Here is an 18,352-nt window from a genome sequence, read left to right on the forward strand (position 1 = left end):
GGGATTAAAATTGAGAAGATAATTATTTAAAAATAAATACAATGGATACGTAGACGTGACTACAAGGCTATGAGTTTCATAGAGAATTTGATGCTGTGATTTGATGTGTCTACATTGGAATTTAAAACTTCTGTCTTTTTTCTTTTTCTTTTTATCATCTTATGTCGTGTCTGACATTATATTTTAACTACAAAATTTTAATTGCTAACTGATATATAAATTTTAACACCAATATGAAAATCTAAAGATTGAGTTGAAAAGAGATACATCTACATAGCTGGTCCTTTTTCAACATAGGGTTCTTTGACATTGCAAGAGTACCATACAACAATGTTTGGTCAAGGAAATAGACTTTCATCATAATCAGCCAAGCGTGACTTTTGCAAGTTTATGGCGTAATCTATACAAAACTTATGTACTAGGCAATATCTACTTATCAAACTACTCCTCTGGTGAGCTTTCTCTGCTTTGATGTTTGGCTACACTTACAATGACATCAAAGAAAATTTCGCCCTTTTTCGGTGATGAAAAGGAGGTCTAGATTTGTATTTAACTGATTTTTTTCTTAAATTTTGAAGCATTAAATTTCTTGTTTTCCCATCTGGTTGAAGGCTGCAGCTGCGCATTTTTGCATAAAGCTTTTTCGCTAAATTGATCTTGCCTCTTAAGCACATTCCTTGGATGGCTGCATTGTAGAGGGATGCATCTGGTGCAGCCTGCTCAAAAACAAGCAAATGTTTGAAAAGGGGCCAATATTTTGAGTCATTGAGAGTCTAAATCATGCTCAGCAAGTTGATTTATACTTAGCAGCCCATGTCTAAAATCTAGTTAGTTATTAAAAAAGCAAAATGATAGGCAAAATTAGATTGAAAAACTGCAAAAACAGGTAGACAACAAAAATATTTATACTTACTTTCAGGATATCCTCCACTTCATCCCAGAGAGAACCCCAAATGCAAACTCTAACTATTGACAGTTGAGTTAGTGTGTCTGGGATGCACTTCTGGTGAACCATGTGATCGTACACTTGCACTGCAACATCAGGTTTCCTTGCCGTCTCACAAGCACTAATAACAAGATTATATGATGCAGTCGAAACTGAGATTCCATTAGTTTCCATTTGCCACAAAAGCTGCAACGCTCTCTCCCATAAACCAAGCTTAGAGCAAGACATCAAAGCGACATCATACAAATGCGAATTCAGCTGCGAATTTTTCTCTTGCTTGATGTTCTCGAAGAGCTGAAGAGCATCATCATGTCGATTCGCCCTGTAGAGTGCACTAAGTAATGCATTCCATGTATATGCATCTGGTAAATGGCCTAAAGATTTCATAATATCATACACCCCAAATGCCAGTTTGACCTCCCCAGCTTTCCCAAGTGAGTTAATGAGCGCATTGCATGCAATAGCATTTGGCTTGATATTTCTCTTCAACATGCTCTGGAAAACGTTCATTGCAAATTCCCATTTTCCTTCTTTTGCACAAGCGCCAATTATAGCTTGCATTGTATCACTACCTGGTTCAAATTTGCTTCGAAGCATCTCACAGTAAGCATCAAGGGCTAATTCATTCTGATTGCATCGAACAAAAATGCTAACTAAGAGACAGTAAGTTACCCTTGTTTCAGTATGATGATTTTCTTTCATGGATCTCCATAATCTCAGTGTTTCAAGCCAGTTGTTCACTCTAGCACAGACTGATATCATTGTATTGTAAACAATTGTATCAAAACTATTCTTAACTTCGCAATCTCTTTCTATTTCACTAAACATCTGAAGGGCAGCGTCGCAACCTCGAGCATCTGCAACTGCTTTTAGTATTAAGCTATAAGTATGTCCTGTGGTCATCTTCTTTGTTTTCATGAACTCAAACACTCTAAGGCCATCATCTAGTAGCCCATTCCTCAAGAGACAAGACAAAACTGAATTGCAGGCATGTAAGTTGGGACGCAGACACGATAATTCCATGGACCTGAGCAATTCCAATGCACTTCTGATCTTGTTAGTTCTACTAAGCTCCAAAATTCGCTTAGATAAAGTTTCTTCATCCGCTTCCTCCAAAAAATGAACTCTATTTACATTCAACATAATCTTCCCTTCAGAAGCTGCCTTGGGCCCGTTTAAACCATCAGGTTCTGAAACTGAGTCCTCGCAAATCCCCAACCTTCCCCAAGGAGGCAATTTATGTCCAACTTCAAAACCCAGTTTCTCTCTTGAGTTCAATTCATCACTGTCCTCTTCTTCACAAATGAATCCACTTTCAAAAGCAGCAACCCTATTCGGAGCAAGAAATGAGTTATTCACCTTTATGCAGCCGGTTATGAAACCTGTCCTTGGAATCTTGGACTTGGATACCCACATAGAAACCATGTAAATCTCACAAGAGGAACACTTTTTGCTAAAATTCAGAGATGAATTAAGATGTAAAGAGTGATGAAAAGGCTGGTAACCGCGCACACAACTAATTGGACTATATAATTGATGCAGGCAAGGAAGGCCATTCCCTAAAGCCATAACTTCTCCCATAACTTGGCCCTGGAATATAAATCAATAAAATCTTCACAAACTTAAGCTGTTTGAGAAAAGACCAACCTTGAGGTTTGAGAAATGATTGGTTCAACTAAATTCTTGAGAATTCTCAAGCTAGTACTCTGCTCCGGTCCGACAAATAAAACCCACTTAGTAAAAGAGCCTAACAAGCTACGCTTCGTTAATTTTGACCTCATTCAGTACATGACTTGTTATTCTTCGTATACACGCATACCATTTTCGTCTTCTGAAACGAGCTCGGAGTTAGAGAGAGAGAGAGAGAGAGAGAGAGAGAGAGACTGCCACAGTCGAAGTTAGCCTGTTAGAGAGAGAAGTGAGATGGATAAATGAACGCTATGGGAATGGGGAAGTGGCGTGGACTGTGGAAGGAGAGGAGGGAGAGGGATTGTTTGTGGGAGAGGATAAATTGGATAACATTGTTATTGAATGAGATTTATATTAGTAGAGGTGAGCAATTTTTCTGAAAAGTATGTATAGCAGTTTTCTGCTTTATATTTCATAAGCTATTTTTTTTTAACTTAAATGACCATTGTCATGTATTATTTAGTAAGTTTTGAGATACAAAATAAAATTTAGGAATTTAAGTAATATTTTTTAGAAAATTTGGGGACCTCTACTAATATAAACATTTTATCCTATGTGTAAAGGAGACAAATAAGAGTGAAAAGAAAGTGTAGGAAAAGAAATGAAAGAAAAATGAAAAATAAATATTTGGTAGGAAAGAAAAAAAAAAGATAGTGAAAAAATTAGTAGAAAATTATTGAATGGGATACAAAATTTATAAAGATAAGTGAAAGTGAAATTATATAATTTATGGGAAAATACAAATTTGCCTTTATGTTTTGCTAGAATATTTCATTCATTTCTGTGTTTTGTTAAATAACAATTCATATTTTATATTTTGCAAATCAAATAATTTTTTGCAAATCAAATAATTTTTTGATATAACTAAAATACCCTCAAATTAACCTAATTAACAATTGAAAATATATAGTAAAAGATTTTTAAATATAAACAAAATAAAAAACAAAGTTTTAATTAATTTTAAATTATATATAATATTAGTACAAAGTTATTTTCTTCTCTCTCTCTTCTCTTATCTCTCTTCTCTCCCTAACGAGCTGACCTTAGAAAATCCATGGATGTAGAACAACAACAGTGGAGCTTCATTCTCGAAGACAGGGAGGTCAATCCATGCCTTTGTGGGGTCCAAACACAAATTGATCTGGGGCAGTGCGGTCTTCAGCAATGAGGAAGAGAGATCGAGCAATGATGACTAGTGCAAAGCTTCCATGGGTGCAAAGGCATGGACATATCCATTTTCCTCATCGTCACCGCAACAAAGAAGAATGTCGACACGTTTGGGCTCTTTGACAGAGCTGCTGGGCGGAGCATCGACATGACGATGTTAGGGCAGAGTAAGTCAGTCGCAAGGGGGGCAGGGGTTGTAGCTCATTGGCTTGCAGGGTCAGGTGAGATCTTCGACGATAAATCTAGGCTCGGAGATAAAGGTAGATATGGGATTTATGACTGTATTGAATTAAGCATCGATTTTTTTTTGTTCAAATTTGTTAGAATTTGTTTCCCTCATCGAATTATTTTTCAAATCTGTTATTGAACATGAGTTTGCTTCTTAGGTTGTTCTTTGAAACTTTTATGTTAATTTGAGTTATGTAGTTTTGGATGTTAACTTTTGTATTTGATTTTTTTTTATTTCTTCTCAGAATATGAAGAACACAAGATAGAAGAAATGAGGAAGAGAGATAAGAGAGAGAAAATAATTATTTATTTGTATTGGTGCTTTTATTTTTTTAAAATATTTTTTATAGTTTCAAAATTAATTTTAAAAATTTGTCTTAAAAATACATTAATTTTTTACAAATTTTATAAGTTGGACTAATGAAAATATGACACATGGTAGTGTATTTTTTAAAATTGATAATAATTTAAATTTTGAGGGTATTTGAGTCATATTGATCGCCTTTTTTGCTATTAACCTAATCTAAGAACTTGATAGAAACTAGAAGAAAATAACATAGAGATTTTACGTGGTTCATGCTATAAAAGAGTCCCAGTTCATGAGCCTTTGGTATTAGTGAGTTTGAAACTTGTTTGAGCCAACTTCAAGGAAGTCTCAAGTAGCATATATATTACTCTAAGTTTACAATGCTTAACTAGCCAAAGTTCTAAACCATTTACAAGGAAATACCACAATCATATTTATAGATGTCTGGGTCATTAATGCCCCTAATGGACAATTAATACAACATTCCCCATTGTTTGGAGAGTAAAACTACTAATTAATTACATTGGAATGCACTAATAAAGACTATGGGCCCAGGCGGATTGCACGTGGCCTATAACGCCCTGGATAGCCAAGACTGTTACACTGTGTGTTTATAAAAGCATAAGACTTGCTAATCAAGTCGTTTAGTTGAAAATGTGTCGCTAAGATCGTTAATGAACTAGGGTTAAAAGATTTTGGTCATAAAAGATACATTTTATATAAATAAATGTTTTGTACATGGGATCCCAAAAGAAATAACGTTTGAAGGACAATTTACAAAATTTCCAGAGTATAAACATTAATTGGCCACTCTAAGGGCAAAACAGACGTTTAAGGTCCTCATGTTCCTGTCCCTCCCTCAACCGTGGCGGTCGAGTAGCTGATCATGTACATTTCGCCTCTAGAGCTCTCCAAATTAGGGCTGATCAAGCTTACCCTTGCCTTTACCTGCACCACGTAGCACCCGTGAGCCAAGGCCCAGCAAGAAAACCATAATATCACAACATGAACAACAACAATAATCAGATAATCTATAAGCACAACCGTATACTCAGCAATCCATAGCATTCACATAATCAGACATTCAACACACCAAGTTCATCAAATCAATATCAATAACCAGGTTATTTATTAATCAAGATCAATGCCCTTAGGTCGCACCCTCTGTTTACCCCACTGACTCCGGTCCGCTTAAACCGAGCTCAGTGAATATTAAGTTGTCCTCAGCTACTAGTGGCTGAGCCGCGCCATATGTGCCAATATAAACTCCGACACTCTTAGGTCGTTTGTTTTATATTCACATGGCATAATACCACCTTACATAATGCATATAAGAATAGGGAACCCTTAGTCCCGTCTTAAACCCTTAGTCCCGTCTTAAACTCATAATCGGGTGCAGTTTTCTTACCTTTAATTCAAAGTGTTCTGATTACGAGAGATGACCCTTGAGCACGATCCCTTTCCCGAGCCCTAGCTTACACCTAGTCACAACCAAGATAATGGATTCCATCAATAAAAATTGGATAAAGATTTTCTGACCAAATTCTAGCCTCCGAAACAACGAATTCCACCAAGCACGATAGTGGAATCGATCCCGAGCACCCTAGGTTAGGTTCCCGCACCTAAAACCTCCTTAAGGCCAAAAATGCCCTTAAGAGTTGCGGCCCTAAGCCCTCTATGCCACGGCCCGCCTCCATCCAGAGGCCCAGCCTCACCAAACAACAGACACGAGTCGCGGCCCAGCACTCCCCATGCCGCGGCCCACCCTTCTTCCTCAGCTCCCACCTGCTCTAGAGGGCCGCGACACACCAAGAACTGAGTCGCGGCCCGACCCCTTCGAACCCAGAAAAATCACCATTTCTAGCAGCCAAACCTCACTCAATCCAACCCAAAACATAAATTAATTATCACAAACACTTTAACATATTCCCAGCAACAATACCCAACAAAAACCCAACTTAAAAACTCATCAAAATCCCACTTCAATCCTTGAACCCAAAAGCTTATAAACCTCTTAGAACATGCATAAATTCCCAGAATTCAGATGCTAAACTATCCTTAAAATCTTACCTTTACTGAGGAACAAGTCCACCAGGTAGTTGCTGAGCTAATTCCCAATTCCTTAGCCTCAATTCAATCTTCAATATCAAGAACCCAAAAATACTTAGAACCCAACCAAAACTAGAGAATTTAATGACCAAAAGTGTAATTCAAAACTTACCTCAATTCCTGATTGGATCCTCTAGCTAACACTAAGCTAACCTCCAAAGTTCCAGCTCAAATCCTTGAGTCCCTAGCTAGGTCCTCCTTTGGTTTCAATGGCTTCCTTGAGAGAGAGAAAAAGAGAGAGTTGAGAGAAGAGGGAAGGGTCGGTTTAGGTGTTTCTACTGTTTTCCTTAGTTTTGTTTTATCTATCCTTAGTTAATTAAGTTAATCCCAAGGCTCGGGATACCAAAAACATCCCCGAAGGCAAAATGGTAAATTTCCCAAATATTCTCTCATAAACTCTCTAACTTCAAATATATCTCAAATTATTTATTTTCAAAACCCGATAACCCAAATAAATATCTAATACCTAAAATACCCCTTGACTTGCCCCGAGTCAAGTATTGGGTCCCATTGTGACTTTCCCGCTAACTGGCTCCCTAGGATTGCCTCAAGCCGCATGCTGCAAATATGTCCGCATAATAATGTGGTCTCTATAATTATAACATATAATCACATAAGCATGCTTATCACAGAATCATGTATTAAAATCATTTAAATCACATATAAACCAATTATGCCCTCCCGACACACTAATCAAGGCCCTTAAGCCTTATTAGTGAATTTTGGGTCGTTACAGGACCCATTTACAGAAGGCTGCCTACTAATAACTCTACAAAATAGAGTTATTTTACCACTTTTTATGTGCTAATTTTTGCTTAATTCTTGAGTTTTTAATTGATTTATTAAGTTTTAAAGTAATTTTGATTTTATTGGGTTTATTTTGATTTTATATATTTTTGTGTGTTTTTATAGTTATGTTGTTGTAAAATGTTATAACTAATTATTTGAATTATTATTATTTAGTTTGAGGTAAAAAAAATGTTGTATTATTGAACTTAAATGTTAAATATAAATTAAGTTATAATTAATATTTTCAAAAAATTAAATTGATTTATCTTATAGTTGAAAATATTTTATCATGATTTATTTTATATTTATTTTGTAGGGAATTTATGGCATTTTTGGGCTTTGAAAAGTAAGGAAAAGAAAGAAAGGAAAAATGACATTTTTAAAATGCCATAAGCCCAATCCAGGCGGCCCAACACTCCTCTCTCAGCTGGCCTAATCTGCTCAGCCAACTCTCCAGCCGGCCCACCAGAAGCTTCGGCCCAGCTCCTTGCTCCTTGCCCACACACGCAGCCCACCAGCCTTTCACCTCACTCGACCCACCACCTACCCAGTCGTGCAGCCACCCTTCCCACGCCCTTGCACCCGAAGCTCCCTAGGCCCATGAAGCATCCTCTCAGCCAGCCTCCTAGGCCCACGCCCAAATGCCTCCTGAAGCCCTTCAGCCAACACACCCAGGCCCAATTGCCCAGCTCCAAGGCCCAACGACTTAAGCCTCCAACACAGCTACCACCAGCCACCACAACCCCTTTTTGAGCCTAACAAAAGCTCATTTGTCCCCTTGTCCCCTTTGTCTAAAATGCCATTTTTTTTACCTAAACTTTTCTACACATTTTACCCCAAAATCATCATTACACCTAAAATTTACCCCTATATGCCATATTATTCTTCATTTCAAATTTAATTTAATCAATTTAAATTGATTATTTTAAACATTTTTTTTTGCTATAAATAAGGGAGTTTGGTGCTTATTTGAAGAGAGGTTACACTACAATTTCTACACTTTCAATACCTCTCTATTCTCTTCATCTTTTTCTTCTTTTTGGTCATTTTTTCTATAAGTTTTTAGAGGAAAAATTTGGGGGTTCCTCCTTTAAATTTTCCTATTTATGTTTGTAATTTTTTTTTTGTAATTTCTATTCTAGTTATGAGTTTCTAATCTTTTTAAGATTATTAAGGTGATGATGAAACAATATGTAACTAAATAGTATTTATTTTGAATGTTGATTTCCCATTTGTGCAACAAAGTTTATGGATTTTTCTTTTTCAAATATCTTCTTTCATCTTAAATATATTGTATTTTTTATTGTTAGAATATATTTACACTTTGTTCTTCATTAGTGCAAAATCATAATATTCTTTGATTAAGGTGTGCCATTAAATTGTGCACATCAAATGCTTAGAACAAAAATATTATGTTTTGCCTTATAAATAATATTCATTGATTTATTTGTTATTTCATTAGATTGATTTACATTAAATATTTTGAAATTATAATTTTAAAAGTGAAGATAAATCCTACAATTCTATGATAATTTATGCTTAAATAGAATATCTAATTTGAATAAGTGATAGTGATTAATTTCTACTATTAATGAAACTTGAGAATCAATATACTTATAACTATTATTGGACTTATATTTTGTGGATTCTAATACCTTAATAATCTTATTTTATCATCTTAATTTTTACTATTAATTTATTTTTATATATTGTCTTTAATTTCTTTATTATTATCTTTTATTTTATTTTCATTATACAAAAAATCTCATCAATCTTTGGAACTATGTTAGAATTTATTAATTTTGGTTTTAAATAGTTTTCTTTTTTATTTTAGACAACTTATTTGAGTTCGACATCCTTGCTTACACGATCACTATTCTATATGAACGATTCGTGCGCTTGCGATATAAATATTTAAAACATACCCGTTTTGGGTCCATCAAGTTTTTGGCACCGTTGCTGGGAAATTGCAAGAAAATAAACGAAATTTATCTTAAGGTTAGTGAATTATTCTACTAGTTATTTTAATTTTTTACACTTAAAAAAAAAGAATTTTTTTTTTATATAAAACTAAAAAAAAAGATAAAAAGAAAATTTGGGACGGTTCTACCACCTATAAAAAAACTTACTTATATATTTATATTTATTGTTTTTTTAGTTGACGGCACCTGTGCCTCATATCTATCTTTTGAATTTTTATAGTTGACAACACTTGTGCCTCCTATCTATCTTTTTAATTTTTATAGTTGATGGCACTTGTGCCTCCTAATTTTATTGTAATTTTATTTCTTTTATATTTTTGTTAGTTGACAGCACTTGTGCCTCCTAGCTTTTGTGTTATTATTATTTTTATTATTATTGTTATTTTGTGATAGTTGATGGCATTTGTGCCTCCTAACTTTTTATTTTATTATATTGTTATTAGTTGATGGCACTTGTGCCTCCTAAATATTGTTTAATATCTTAACATTGTTTTTGTTCTCTTAATTTTATTTTTTTTATTTTCTCTTTTTACCTTAATTGTCATAAAAAAAATTCTTGAGTTTGTCATTTAGTTTTTACCATATTAATCATTTCAATTATAGTTGGAATTCTCAGTACAACTATTATGTACAATCAAATTTAAATTATGGAGAAACAAATAATATGTATGATATGCATGAATCCCTTGATATCCCTTTTACCCCCACCTATAATCCAAAGTTTTCATGGAGCTATACCCAATCTCCAATGAATCAAGAGCATGAATTCAACATACCTAATCAAAGCCATGTCCAATCCAACCTATCATATCCCATTCAACAAGAAACGAGCCCATCTTTAGAGGATACCCTACAACAGTTCATGCAATCAACCTACCAAATCTTATAAGCCCAGTCTCAGTCACTCTCAAAAATTGAGACAATAGTAGGACAACTTGCAACTGTTATAGAGTCAGAAAAACAAGTTTATCCCAACCAACCCATTCCCAATCTAAGTAGAAAAATTGAAAATGAAAAAGAGAATGAAGTTGTTGAAGAACTTGTAATATGCATCCAACCCCCTGATGAAACAAAAGAGTTTGATGAAATAATTCTTGAAGCTCATGAGGAAAATAAAAAAGATATAATTATATCTCAAGAGCCCATAGATGAACAAATTTGTATATTTACTCAAAATGAAAATGAGTCTAATATCGCTGTTCTTGCAGCTGTCAACTATTGTATCTGGCTTAATAGAAATAGGTGTTTTTTTGAAGGTTGTTCCAGGTCGATATCTCATATTGTAAATGATATTAAATCTTTAGTGAAGTATAGATTACATACTGTAACAAATAGGAACTTAAATAGGCTTGAGAGAAATTTCTTGATGAGATTACTATTGTAAGTAGTTTGTCTTGTTTGGTGGAGTCTCCTTTTTAGGAGCTTTGGTGTTTGTAGTTTGTATTTGTTCTGTTGATTAATGAAGTCATCATTCTTCTTGATCAAAAAAAAAAAAAAAAAGTCTAATATAGATATGTAATTTTCTTATTTTATTGATATTCCATTAAAATTGCATATTTCTAATTTTCTTGTAGGTGTGATGTTATCAATCATTATTAATGGCATTTGCATCAAAATCATAGCTCACCCTACTAATGAAATTTTACACCATCGATTGGGTGTAGGTTGAAAGAACAAAAATTATAGTCGAGCTAAAGACTATAAACTAAAGCACTTTGTGGGAGGCAATCCATACTTTTTATGTTTCATTTTATATTTCACTTTTGTTGTGTGTTTTTGTTTCATGTTTTTCAAAAGCTTGAAGGAAACTTCTTGCCCAAAAAGAAAATAAGAGAAGAAAACAAAGGAGCCAAATCAAGGAAGCATACATCCAAGTGAGTAGTTCTTAACTTTTTCCATTTTATTACTCATTGAGGACAATGTTACATTTAAGTTAGGGGTAGTGTGTATATGTTTTTTTTTTTTTTTGTGTTTATGTTTTTTTTTTTTTTGTATTTTTGCATGTTTTTCATTTGTTGTAAAATTAAAAAAAAATATATTTTCTTTGTTTTGTTTGAAAAAAAAAAATTGGTGATTTTCATTTTCTGATGATAAAAATTATGATTGAAACTGTTCTTAGTTTTTAGAGAAGTATAAATAAATCTTAAGTTTTGTTTTTAATTTTTGAGTTAGTTTTGTTTCATTATAGATTTATTATTATTATTATTATTATTTCATTATAGGACACTTTTCATTTCCAAAAAAAAGTCACATTGAAAAAATGGAAATAGATAAGAAAAGTAAGCTTATGAGATTTATATATAAAAGAAAAACGTGTTTCTTGAGATTTAATCTTTTTTTTTTTTGCATAAGCTTGTCTAAATGTTCATATGATGATTTGATGATATTTTTTCGTGTTTGCATGTTAAATATTTATTTTGAAAACAATTTTAATTTTTTAATTAATTACATAAGTTTTACTTTTATCTGTGATTTTCTTTGAACTATTTTCATTATATAATTTTTGAGGTGAACATTTGACATCACCAATTAAAAAAAATATGTGTGTGCTATTAATTTTTTCTTTTGCTTGAGGCCTAACAAAATATTAAGTTTTGGGGTGTGATAATTCTACAAAATAGAATTATTTTAACACTTTTTATGTGCTAATTGTTGTTTAATTCTTGAGTTTTTAATTGATTTATTAAGTTTTAAAGTAATTTTGATTTTATTGGGTTTATTTTGATTTTATATATTTTTGTGTGTTTTTATAGTTATTTTGTTGTAAAATATTATAGTTAATTATTTGAATTATTGTTGTTTAATTTGAGGTAAAAAATGTTGTATTATTGAACTTAAATGTTAAATATAAATTAAGTTATAATTAATATTTTCAAAAAGTTAAACTGATTTATTTTATAGTTGAAAATATTTTATTATGATTTATTTTATATTTATTTTGTAGGGAATTTATGACATTTTCGGCCTTTGAAAAGTAAAGAAACGAAAGAAAGGAAAAATGACATTTTTAAAATGCCATAAGCCTAATCCAGGCGGCCCAGCACTCCTCTCTTAGCTGGCCCAATCTGCTCAGCCAACTCTCCAGCCGGTCCACCACCTGCCCAGTCGTGCAGCCAACCTTCCCACGCCCTTGCACCCAAAGCTCCCCAGGCCCAAGAAGCATCCTCTCAGCCAGCCTCCTAGGCCCACGCCCAAATGCCTCCTGAAGCCCTTCAGCCAACACGCCCAGGCCCAACTACCCAGCTCCAAGGCCCAACGACCTAAGCCTCCAACACAGCTGCCACCAGCCACCAGCCACCACAACCCCTTTTTGAGCCCAACAAAAGCTCATTTGTCCCCTTGTCCCATTTATCGACTTCTCTTAGTATTTGGATAGTCTTAGGCACTTATTGTTGTTCCCCAGGCCCACAGTCCTCGGGATTAACTTGGGCCTTAGGAGGTCTATCACATTATAGAGTTCTAAGTTTCCTATCTCAAAATTGACGCTTTGGGCATTTATTGTTGCTTCCTAGGCTCGTTGTCCTCAGGAGTAACTTTAACACAATCTGGTATCCTCGAGTGTCAATCACTCAGGCTCTGGGAGGTTAAATGTACTGAGATAATTATGCCCAGTGCCTCGTGCCCCGGGGCGCACTGTCCCTGGGATGCTATTTTGGAATTTCCGCCCTACCCCCGAGTACAGTTACTCGGGCCTTTGCCATGTGGAAGTCATGAACTCGTTGTCTGTGGGCTCTAAGTCTCTAGAGCATGCAATTGAGTTTTATGTCCTTAGGCCAGGCCTCATGACGTTATATTTTTGTTCACACCTTGAGACTAAAGGACTTGTAACCTTAAGTCAGCACTCACGTTACTTAGATTTCTCATCGCCGGGGTGTTTTAGGGTTATGTCCGAGTACAAATGACTCGGGCTTTCATTCACATCTCGAGGATTATGACTTGGTTTTCATTCCTCGGGTGGGCACTGTCCTTGGGAGAATGCTTTAGGTCTACCCTCACGTTACTTGAATTTGTTCGACGCTAGGGTTTTTCTCAGGTCTTAGCTTTATGGTCCTAAGACAATAAGGTTGCTCCACTCGTCGACTATCTTAGCTTCCCAGGTCAATGACTCCCAGTGCTAGGATTAGCCTTATAGTGCTTAAGTTTTGGCAACTCGAGGCTTCGGGGCTGAGTGGGGATGACTCGGGCTTCTATTCGCATCTCGAGACTTAGGAACTTGGTCATAGCTCATTGAACTCAATGTCCTCGGGAGGTAATCCAAGTTCTTCATGCGCTACTAGGATTTTTAGGTCATAGACTTCCCTAGAATTTGATTAGTTCCCTAAATTTTTCTATTCTCTGGGTATTGACACTAGGCCTACTCCGCTTATGACAAGCTTAGTTTCCTAGGTCATCCTCCGTGAGACGCTATACTCTGCGAGGCTACCCTTACCTCATGCCCCCCAAGTGATCGAAGACTAGTCTACGTTCACTTGTCCAGGCCAGCGAGCGGGTGCTCTACGAGTAGTACAAATAGAATAAAAAGGAAACTAAAATATAAGTAGATTCTTTTAAATTTTCTACCATGTTTTTTTTACACAGTTTCCATGCATTGTGCTCGGAGGCTACAAAATGATTATAAAATTTAACAAAAATACACTACTCACATTACTTGTAATACTGGCGGAGATGCTCAGCATTCCAGACATGGGGTACTAATTCCCTACTTAGTCGGGCGAGCTTGTATGTCCTTGGACATACAACACTCTCAACTTGGTACGGACCTTCCCAGTTAGGTCCTAGCACTCCAGCACCAGGATCTCGGGTGGCTAAGAAGACTCATCGCAACACCAAATATCCAACCCCAAACTTTTTATCCTTCACTTTAGAGTTAAAATATCTGGCTACTTTCTACTGGTAGGACGTTACTCGAAGCTAAGAAGCTTCACAAAGCTTCTCCACGAGGTCCAGAGACTCTTGGAGTAAAGTGTGATTTGTGGTCGGATCATACGTATCTCTCCGGTGCGCAGAGATTGCTGCCTCAACTAGAAGCATGGGTTCGTACTAGAAGGCCATGGAGAATGGCGAGTGGCCGGTGGAGGTCCTGGCAGTGCTGTGGTAACTCCACAAGGCCTTAGGTAGCTTCTCGGGCCAAGCGTCTTTCGCCTGCCCCAACCTTTTCTTCAAGGTGGCTTTAAGCGTCTTGTTGACTGCTTCCACCAACCTGTTTGCCTGCGGGTGAGCTACGAAGGAGAAGCTCTTTACAACTCCATGCCTTTGACAAAAATCTGTGAACAACTCATTGTCGAACTATAGGCCATTGTCAGAGACTATCTTCCTCGGGAGCTTGTAGTAGCAAACAATGTTCTTGATGACGAAGTCCAACGCCTTTCGGAAGTGATGGTAGCGAGAGGCTCAACCTCGACCCACTTTGTGAAGTAGTCGACTGCCACAATTTCATATTTCACTCCCCTTTTTCCCGTGGGCAAGGACTCGATAAGGTCAATGCTCCAGACTGTGAAGGGCCAATGACTTGTCATCTAAGTGAGCTCATTTGGAGGAGCTCAGGGTATGTTGGCAAAGCATTGGCTTTTTTCACACTTCTTGACGTAGTCCATTGTTAGGAATAGTGCCCTTAAAGCAATTGTAGTTGACAAATGTTTTAAATGAAATAAATAATTGGATTGAATTATTATATATGTAGACTATGTCCGATATTATGTTGATAATATTAAGTAAATATCAGAAAATTTCAAAGTTCATCTATGTGATCTTAATCTCATATTGGTATGAGAGGATCGAGATTGAGATAATGAACTTAAACCAGTTCGTAGTAAAATTAAGTTATGGAATCTTTAGATTAATTACTCCTAGAACGGTTCAGTAGTATTATGAATACAAGTGACCTAGATCTGGGTCACTAGTGTAGTAGAACACTTTAGTGAATGTACTTTATATATAGTGATATATAGAACTGGACCAGATGTGATTTGTTAATACTTGTTTAAACACCGTTTCGTAGTATTAATCAAACACATCAAACGATGATCATATACACAATGATCTTAATCCCGAGGTTACTATGAACTCCTATATACGTCATTTGATCCTTTGATTCATGCATTAAGATTTGTCAGAATGATCAGACTAAGAATAATTGTTTTGGGGACTCAATGATATATATGGCTGGTGACATAGTTTAACATATATGAAATCTATACCTTCTTATAGATTGAATAATGGTTCCCTAATTGGGTTGACTTTTGGAATTGAAAATGTTATGAGCGCTCACGTCACAGACTTATTATGACACAACCTTCACTAGTAAAGTCAATGGTACACTAAGAACTAGATATAGTAAAAAGGGTAAAACGATAATTTTATTCCCTTTTAATTATGAACCATTAATAGAGGATTAACGTTGTATGTAATGATTATATCAATGGACACTTTATTTCTTAATAAAGTACTCTGTAAATATATGCTTACAATTATCAAGAGTCCAGTCTCATATTTATAGTGGAGTAATCATGAGATTAATAAATATAATTATTTAATCAAAGAGCTTTAATAATAATCTAATATTTATTGGAGCTTGATATTATAGGTCCATAGGTCCCCAGGGTGGCTCTATCAACATCATATCAATGTAAGAGTTGATCAATGGTAAAATTGTAATTTGGAAATTTGAGAAGAATTTTATTTTTTGGGCCAAATATACAATTATATGATAATTGAGGTTGAATAATTAATTTGTAATTAATTATTAAAATTTGAAAATATATTTATTTATTTAAATATAGAATTTTTGAAATATATAATAATAAATAAATTAATTTTTGAAACAAATTATTTTATTTGAGTGGGAGAAAATAAAAATTAGGGGTGCACGACGGGCGGATTGGGCGGGTTTTGAGCGGTTTTAGAAAAATGCAACCCATAACTGCCCAACAAGTATGCGATTTGGGCGATTTTATGCAGTTTTATGTTGACTTAAAGTTTAAAATTATCAACTAATGATATTTAAAAAAACAAAAAATTGTAGACCATAAAGTTCAAATTTATATCATCTTTACTCATCAATGTCATCATGAATAATAACTTGATAAAATATTATCATATCTCAAACTTGAATCATAAACTTTACAAAATAAAATTATAATAATGATCTAAATTATAAAAATTGTAAATGGTATTAAACTTATCAATCAACACATTAATAATTTCAACAATTTGAGTTTTGTAATGAAAATTTTCACTAATATTAAACCATCAATACAAGTAACGTTATTTCTTTTTTCATATATTTTTCCTAAACAAGGTTTTATACACAATTCCTAAGTTACTACCATTTATCTCATAGCAACGAAAGCTTTCATTATAAAATGTTAAATCTTTGGACTACCATAAATATATATGTATAAATATAAAGAATACAACGATTCACATCCAAAAATCCATTATCTTTATCAAACATATTAAAATTGTCACAAAATTTATAATTTTTAATGAACCCTTTATGGGTTGTATTTTTAGATTTACATTATTACTATAAATGTATATACAAAGAAGAATAAAGTAGTGGGTGTGAGTTGGACCCTCCTGATATTATTACAACACATACCCAACCCATCTTGTGGCGGGCTGAGTTCAACCCAACCCAATTTCAGCGGGTTTTTTAACGAGCGGGTTCAAAGCAGGCGGTGTTTGATGGGTTGGGCGGGTGGGGCGGATTAGTGATTTTTTTGTGCACGCCTAATAAAAATGGTAAGTCAAAATAGTTTTGATTTATTGGTTTTTTAAAAGATGGTGATAGTGATGATCATTAATTTGAATTTTGAATTTATAATTTAAATTTTGAATTATGGTTGTGGTTTTTTCCTTAAAAAAATGATACCATATTTTGTGGAAATGATTTATTTAATTAATTAAATAAATAAAATCAAATAGGAAAAATACAATATTCCGTGAATGAGAATAGTACCACATGCATGACACAGTCCAAGGACTGTGCCATGTGCGCATATGATTGTAAAGCGCTCTATTCTATTACTTTGTAAGACGTCTCATAACTCATAAATAAATAGAAAACACCACTTAACATATGAAACTCAGTGGGGCCTTGATAAAACATGCAAGTTGGACCCAATAGTTTAAAATAAAAATAAAGTGTTCTTATGCAACGTTTAAAGAAAAATAAAATTTAAGTCCCACTAATAGTTTTAAAACTAAAGTCCATAACATAATTCTTTAAAACTCAGTGCTTATGTTGATCGTTTATTCGTTCATATGATACCCCCACGCCATACACACCCAGACGTCGGAACTCCCCATATCACAGAGCGTGCGAAAGAAAAACCTTATTTATTACCTGAAAGGGAGAAAGTAATGGGGTGAGATAAAAGCCCAATGAGGAAGTACAAGCAAATACAACAATAATCAAGGAACACAATAAGAACATATTCGAAGCGTGTTGATTGGTTTCTTAGCCAACTGATGCTGAGTCAAAATAATTAATTAGAGAGCTTTCGATTAGACAATCAATGAACCGTAAATAAGCCAAGAACCTGATAATAATGAGCAATAAATAATAAAAAACACCAGGATTTATAGAAGTTTGTCCCTATGGATTGGTAATGACATACTTCCTCTTAGATTTGTATTGATCTTAAGAGTTTACACAAGATAATCAATGAATATAAGTAGATTTTTAGGTGTAAAAGACAATACAGAATGGCAGAATCACTGCTAAGTACCAAGCTAGGCTGCTCGGTATGTTTTTCGTGCTAGTCGGTAAGCTAATTTCGTGAACCCCCTCCAATGTGGTGGAGAGTTTGTATTTATACCGTCCCTGCCATCCGAGGTTTGTGCTTGAGCGTAACTGATGGGGAAGAATCCCTATATTCTCGCAATTGGTTGCTGTTCTAACCTTCAATAGCCTTGACTGAGTTTTCTGGGCTGTTAGACCCTCTTTGCGGATGGTTGGGCGATTCCTGTGGAGAGCTAATAGTGAGTGTAACTGCTTTCAGCTGACAAGTATATTTGTCTTTCATATCGACTAGTAGGCATGTTGATCGGTCCTACTGAACAGTGTTAGTAAGACTTTCCCTAAAACCTAGGAAAGGTGTAAATATTTATTGTCTGTAAACTGCTTACCCC

At 34.7% G+C, this 18,352-nt stretch overlaps 1 protein-coding gene and 1 long non-coding RNA gene across 3 annotated transcripts; one reads left to right on the forward strand and one right to left on the reverse strand.

Moving 5' to 3' along the window:
- Positions 1 to 248: 248 nt before the first annotated feature.
- Positions 249 to 3,001, reverse strand: LOC133817821 (pentatricopeptide repeat-containing protein At3g29290). Of its 2 annotated transcripts, none has more exons than XM_062250427.1 (2): positions 914 to 3,001; positions 249 to 719 (listed from the first exon to the last, which is right to left on the reverse strand). In XM_062250427.1, exons 1-2 carry the CDS (start codon positions 2,525 to 2,527, stop codon positions 486 to 488), a joined length of 1,848 nt encoding a protein of 615 aa, XP_062106411.1. In that variant the 5' UTR covers positions 2,528 to 3,001; the 3' UTR covers positions 249 to 485. The 2 variants fall into 2 exon arrangements, with proteins under 2 accessions (XP_062106411.1, XP_062106412.1); XM_062250428.1 differs by having other exon boundaries at positions 249 to 716; positions 914 to 2,995.
- Positions 3,002 to 3,472: 471 nt separating this feature from the next.
- Positions 3,473 to 4,522, forward strand: LOC133816036 (uncharacterized). Its single transcript, XR_009884973.1, has 2 exons — positions 3,473 to 4,062; positions 4,276 to 4,522. It is a non-coding gene; the product is annotated as an uncharacterized LOC133816036 (long non-coding RNA).
- The last annotated feature ends 13,830 nt before the right edge of the window (positions 4,523 to 18,352 follow it).

This window comes from Humulus lupulus, chromosome 2, assembly GCF_963169125.1.
Source record: "Humulus lupulus chromosome 2, drHumLupu1.1, whole genome shotgun sequence".
NCBI classification, from domain to species: Eukaryota; Viridiplantae; Streptophyta; class Magnoliopsida; order Rosales; family Cannabaceae; genus Humulus; species Humulus lupulus.

What these genes read in the sequence shown, in the direction of transcription:
- LOC133817821 (XM_062250427.1), bottom strand. Translation starts at nt 2,527, where the DNA reads ATGGGAGAAGTTATGGCTTTAGGGAATGGCCTTCCTTGCCTGCATCAA. An exon ending in AAGTGGAGGATATCCTGAAA is followed by an intron (nt 720 to 913) that starts GTAAGTATAAAT and finishes CTTGTTTTTGAG; the next exon opens with CAGGCTGCACCAGATGCATC.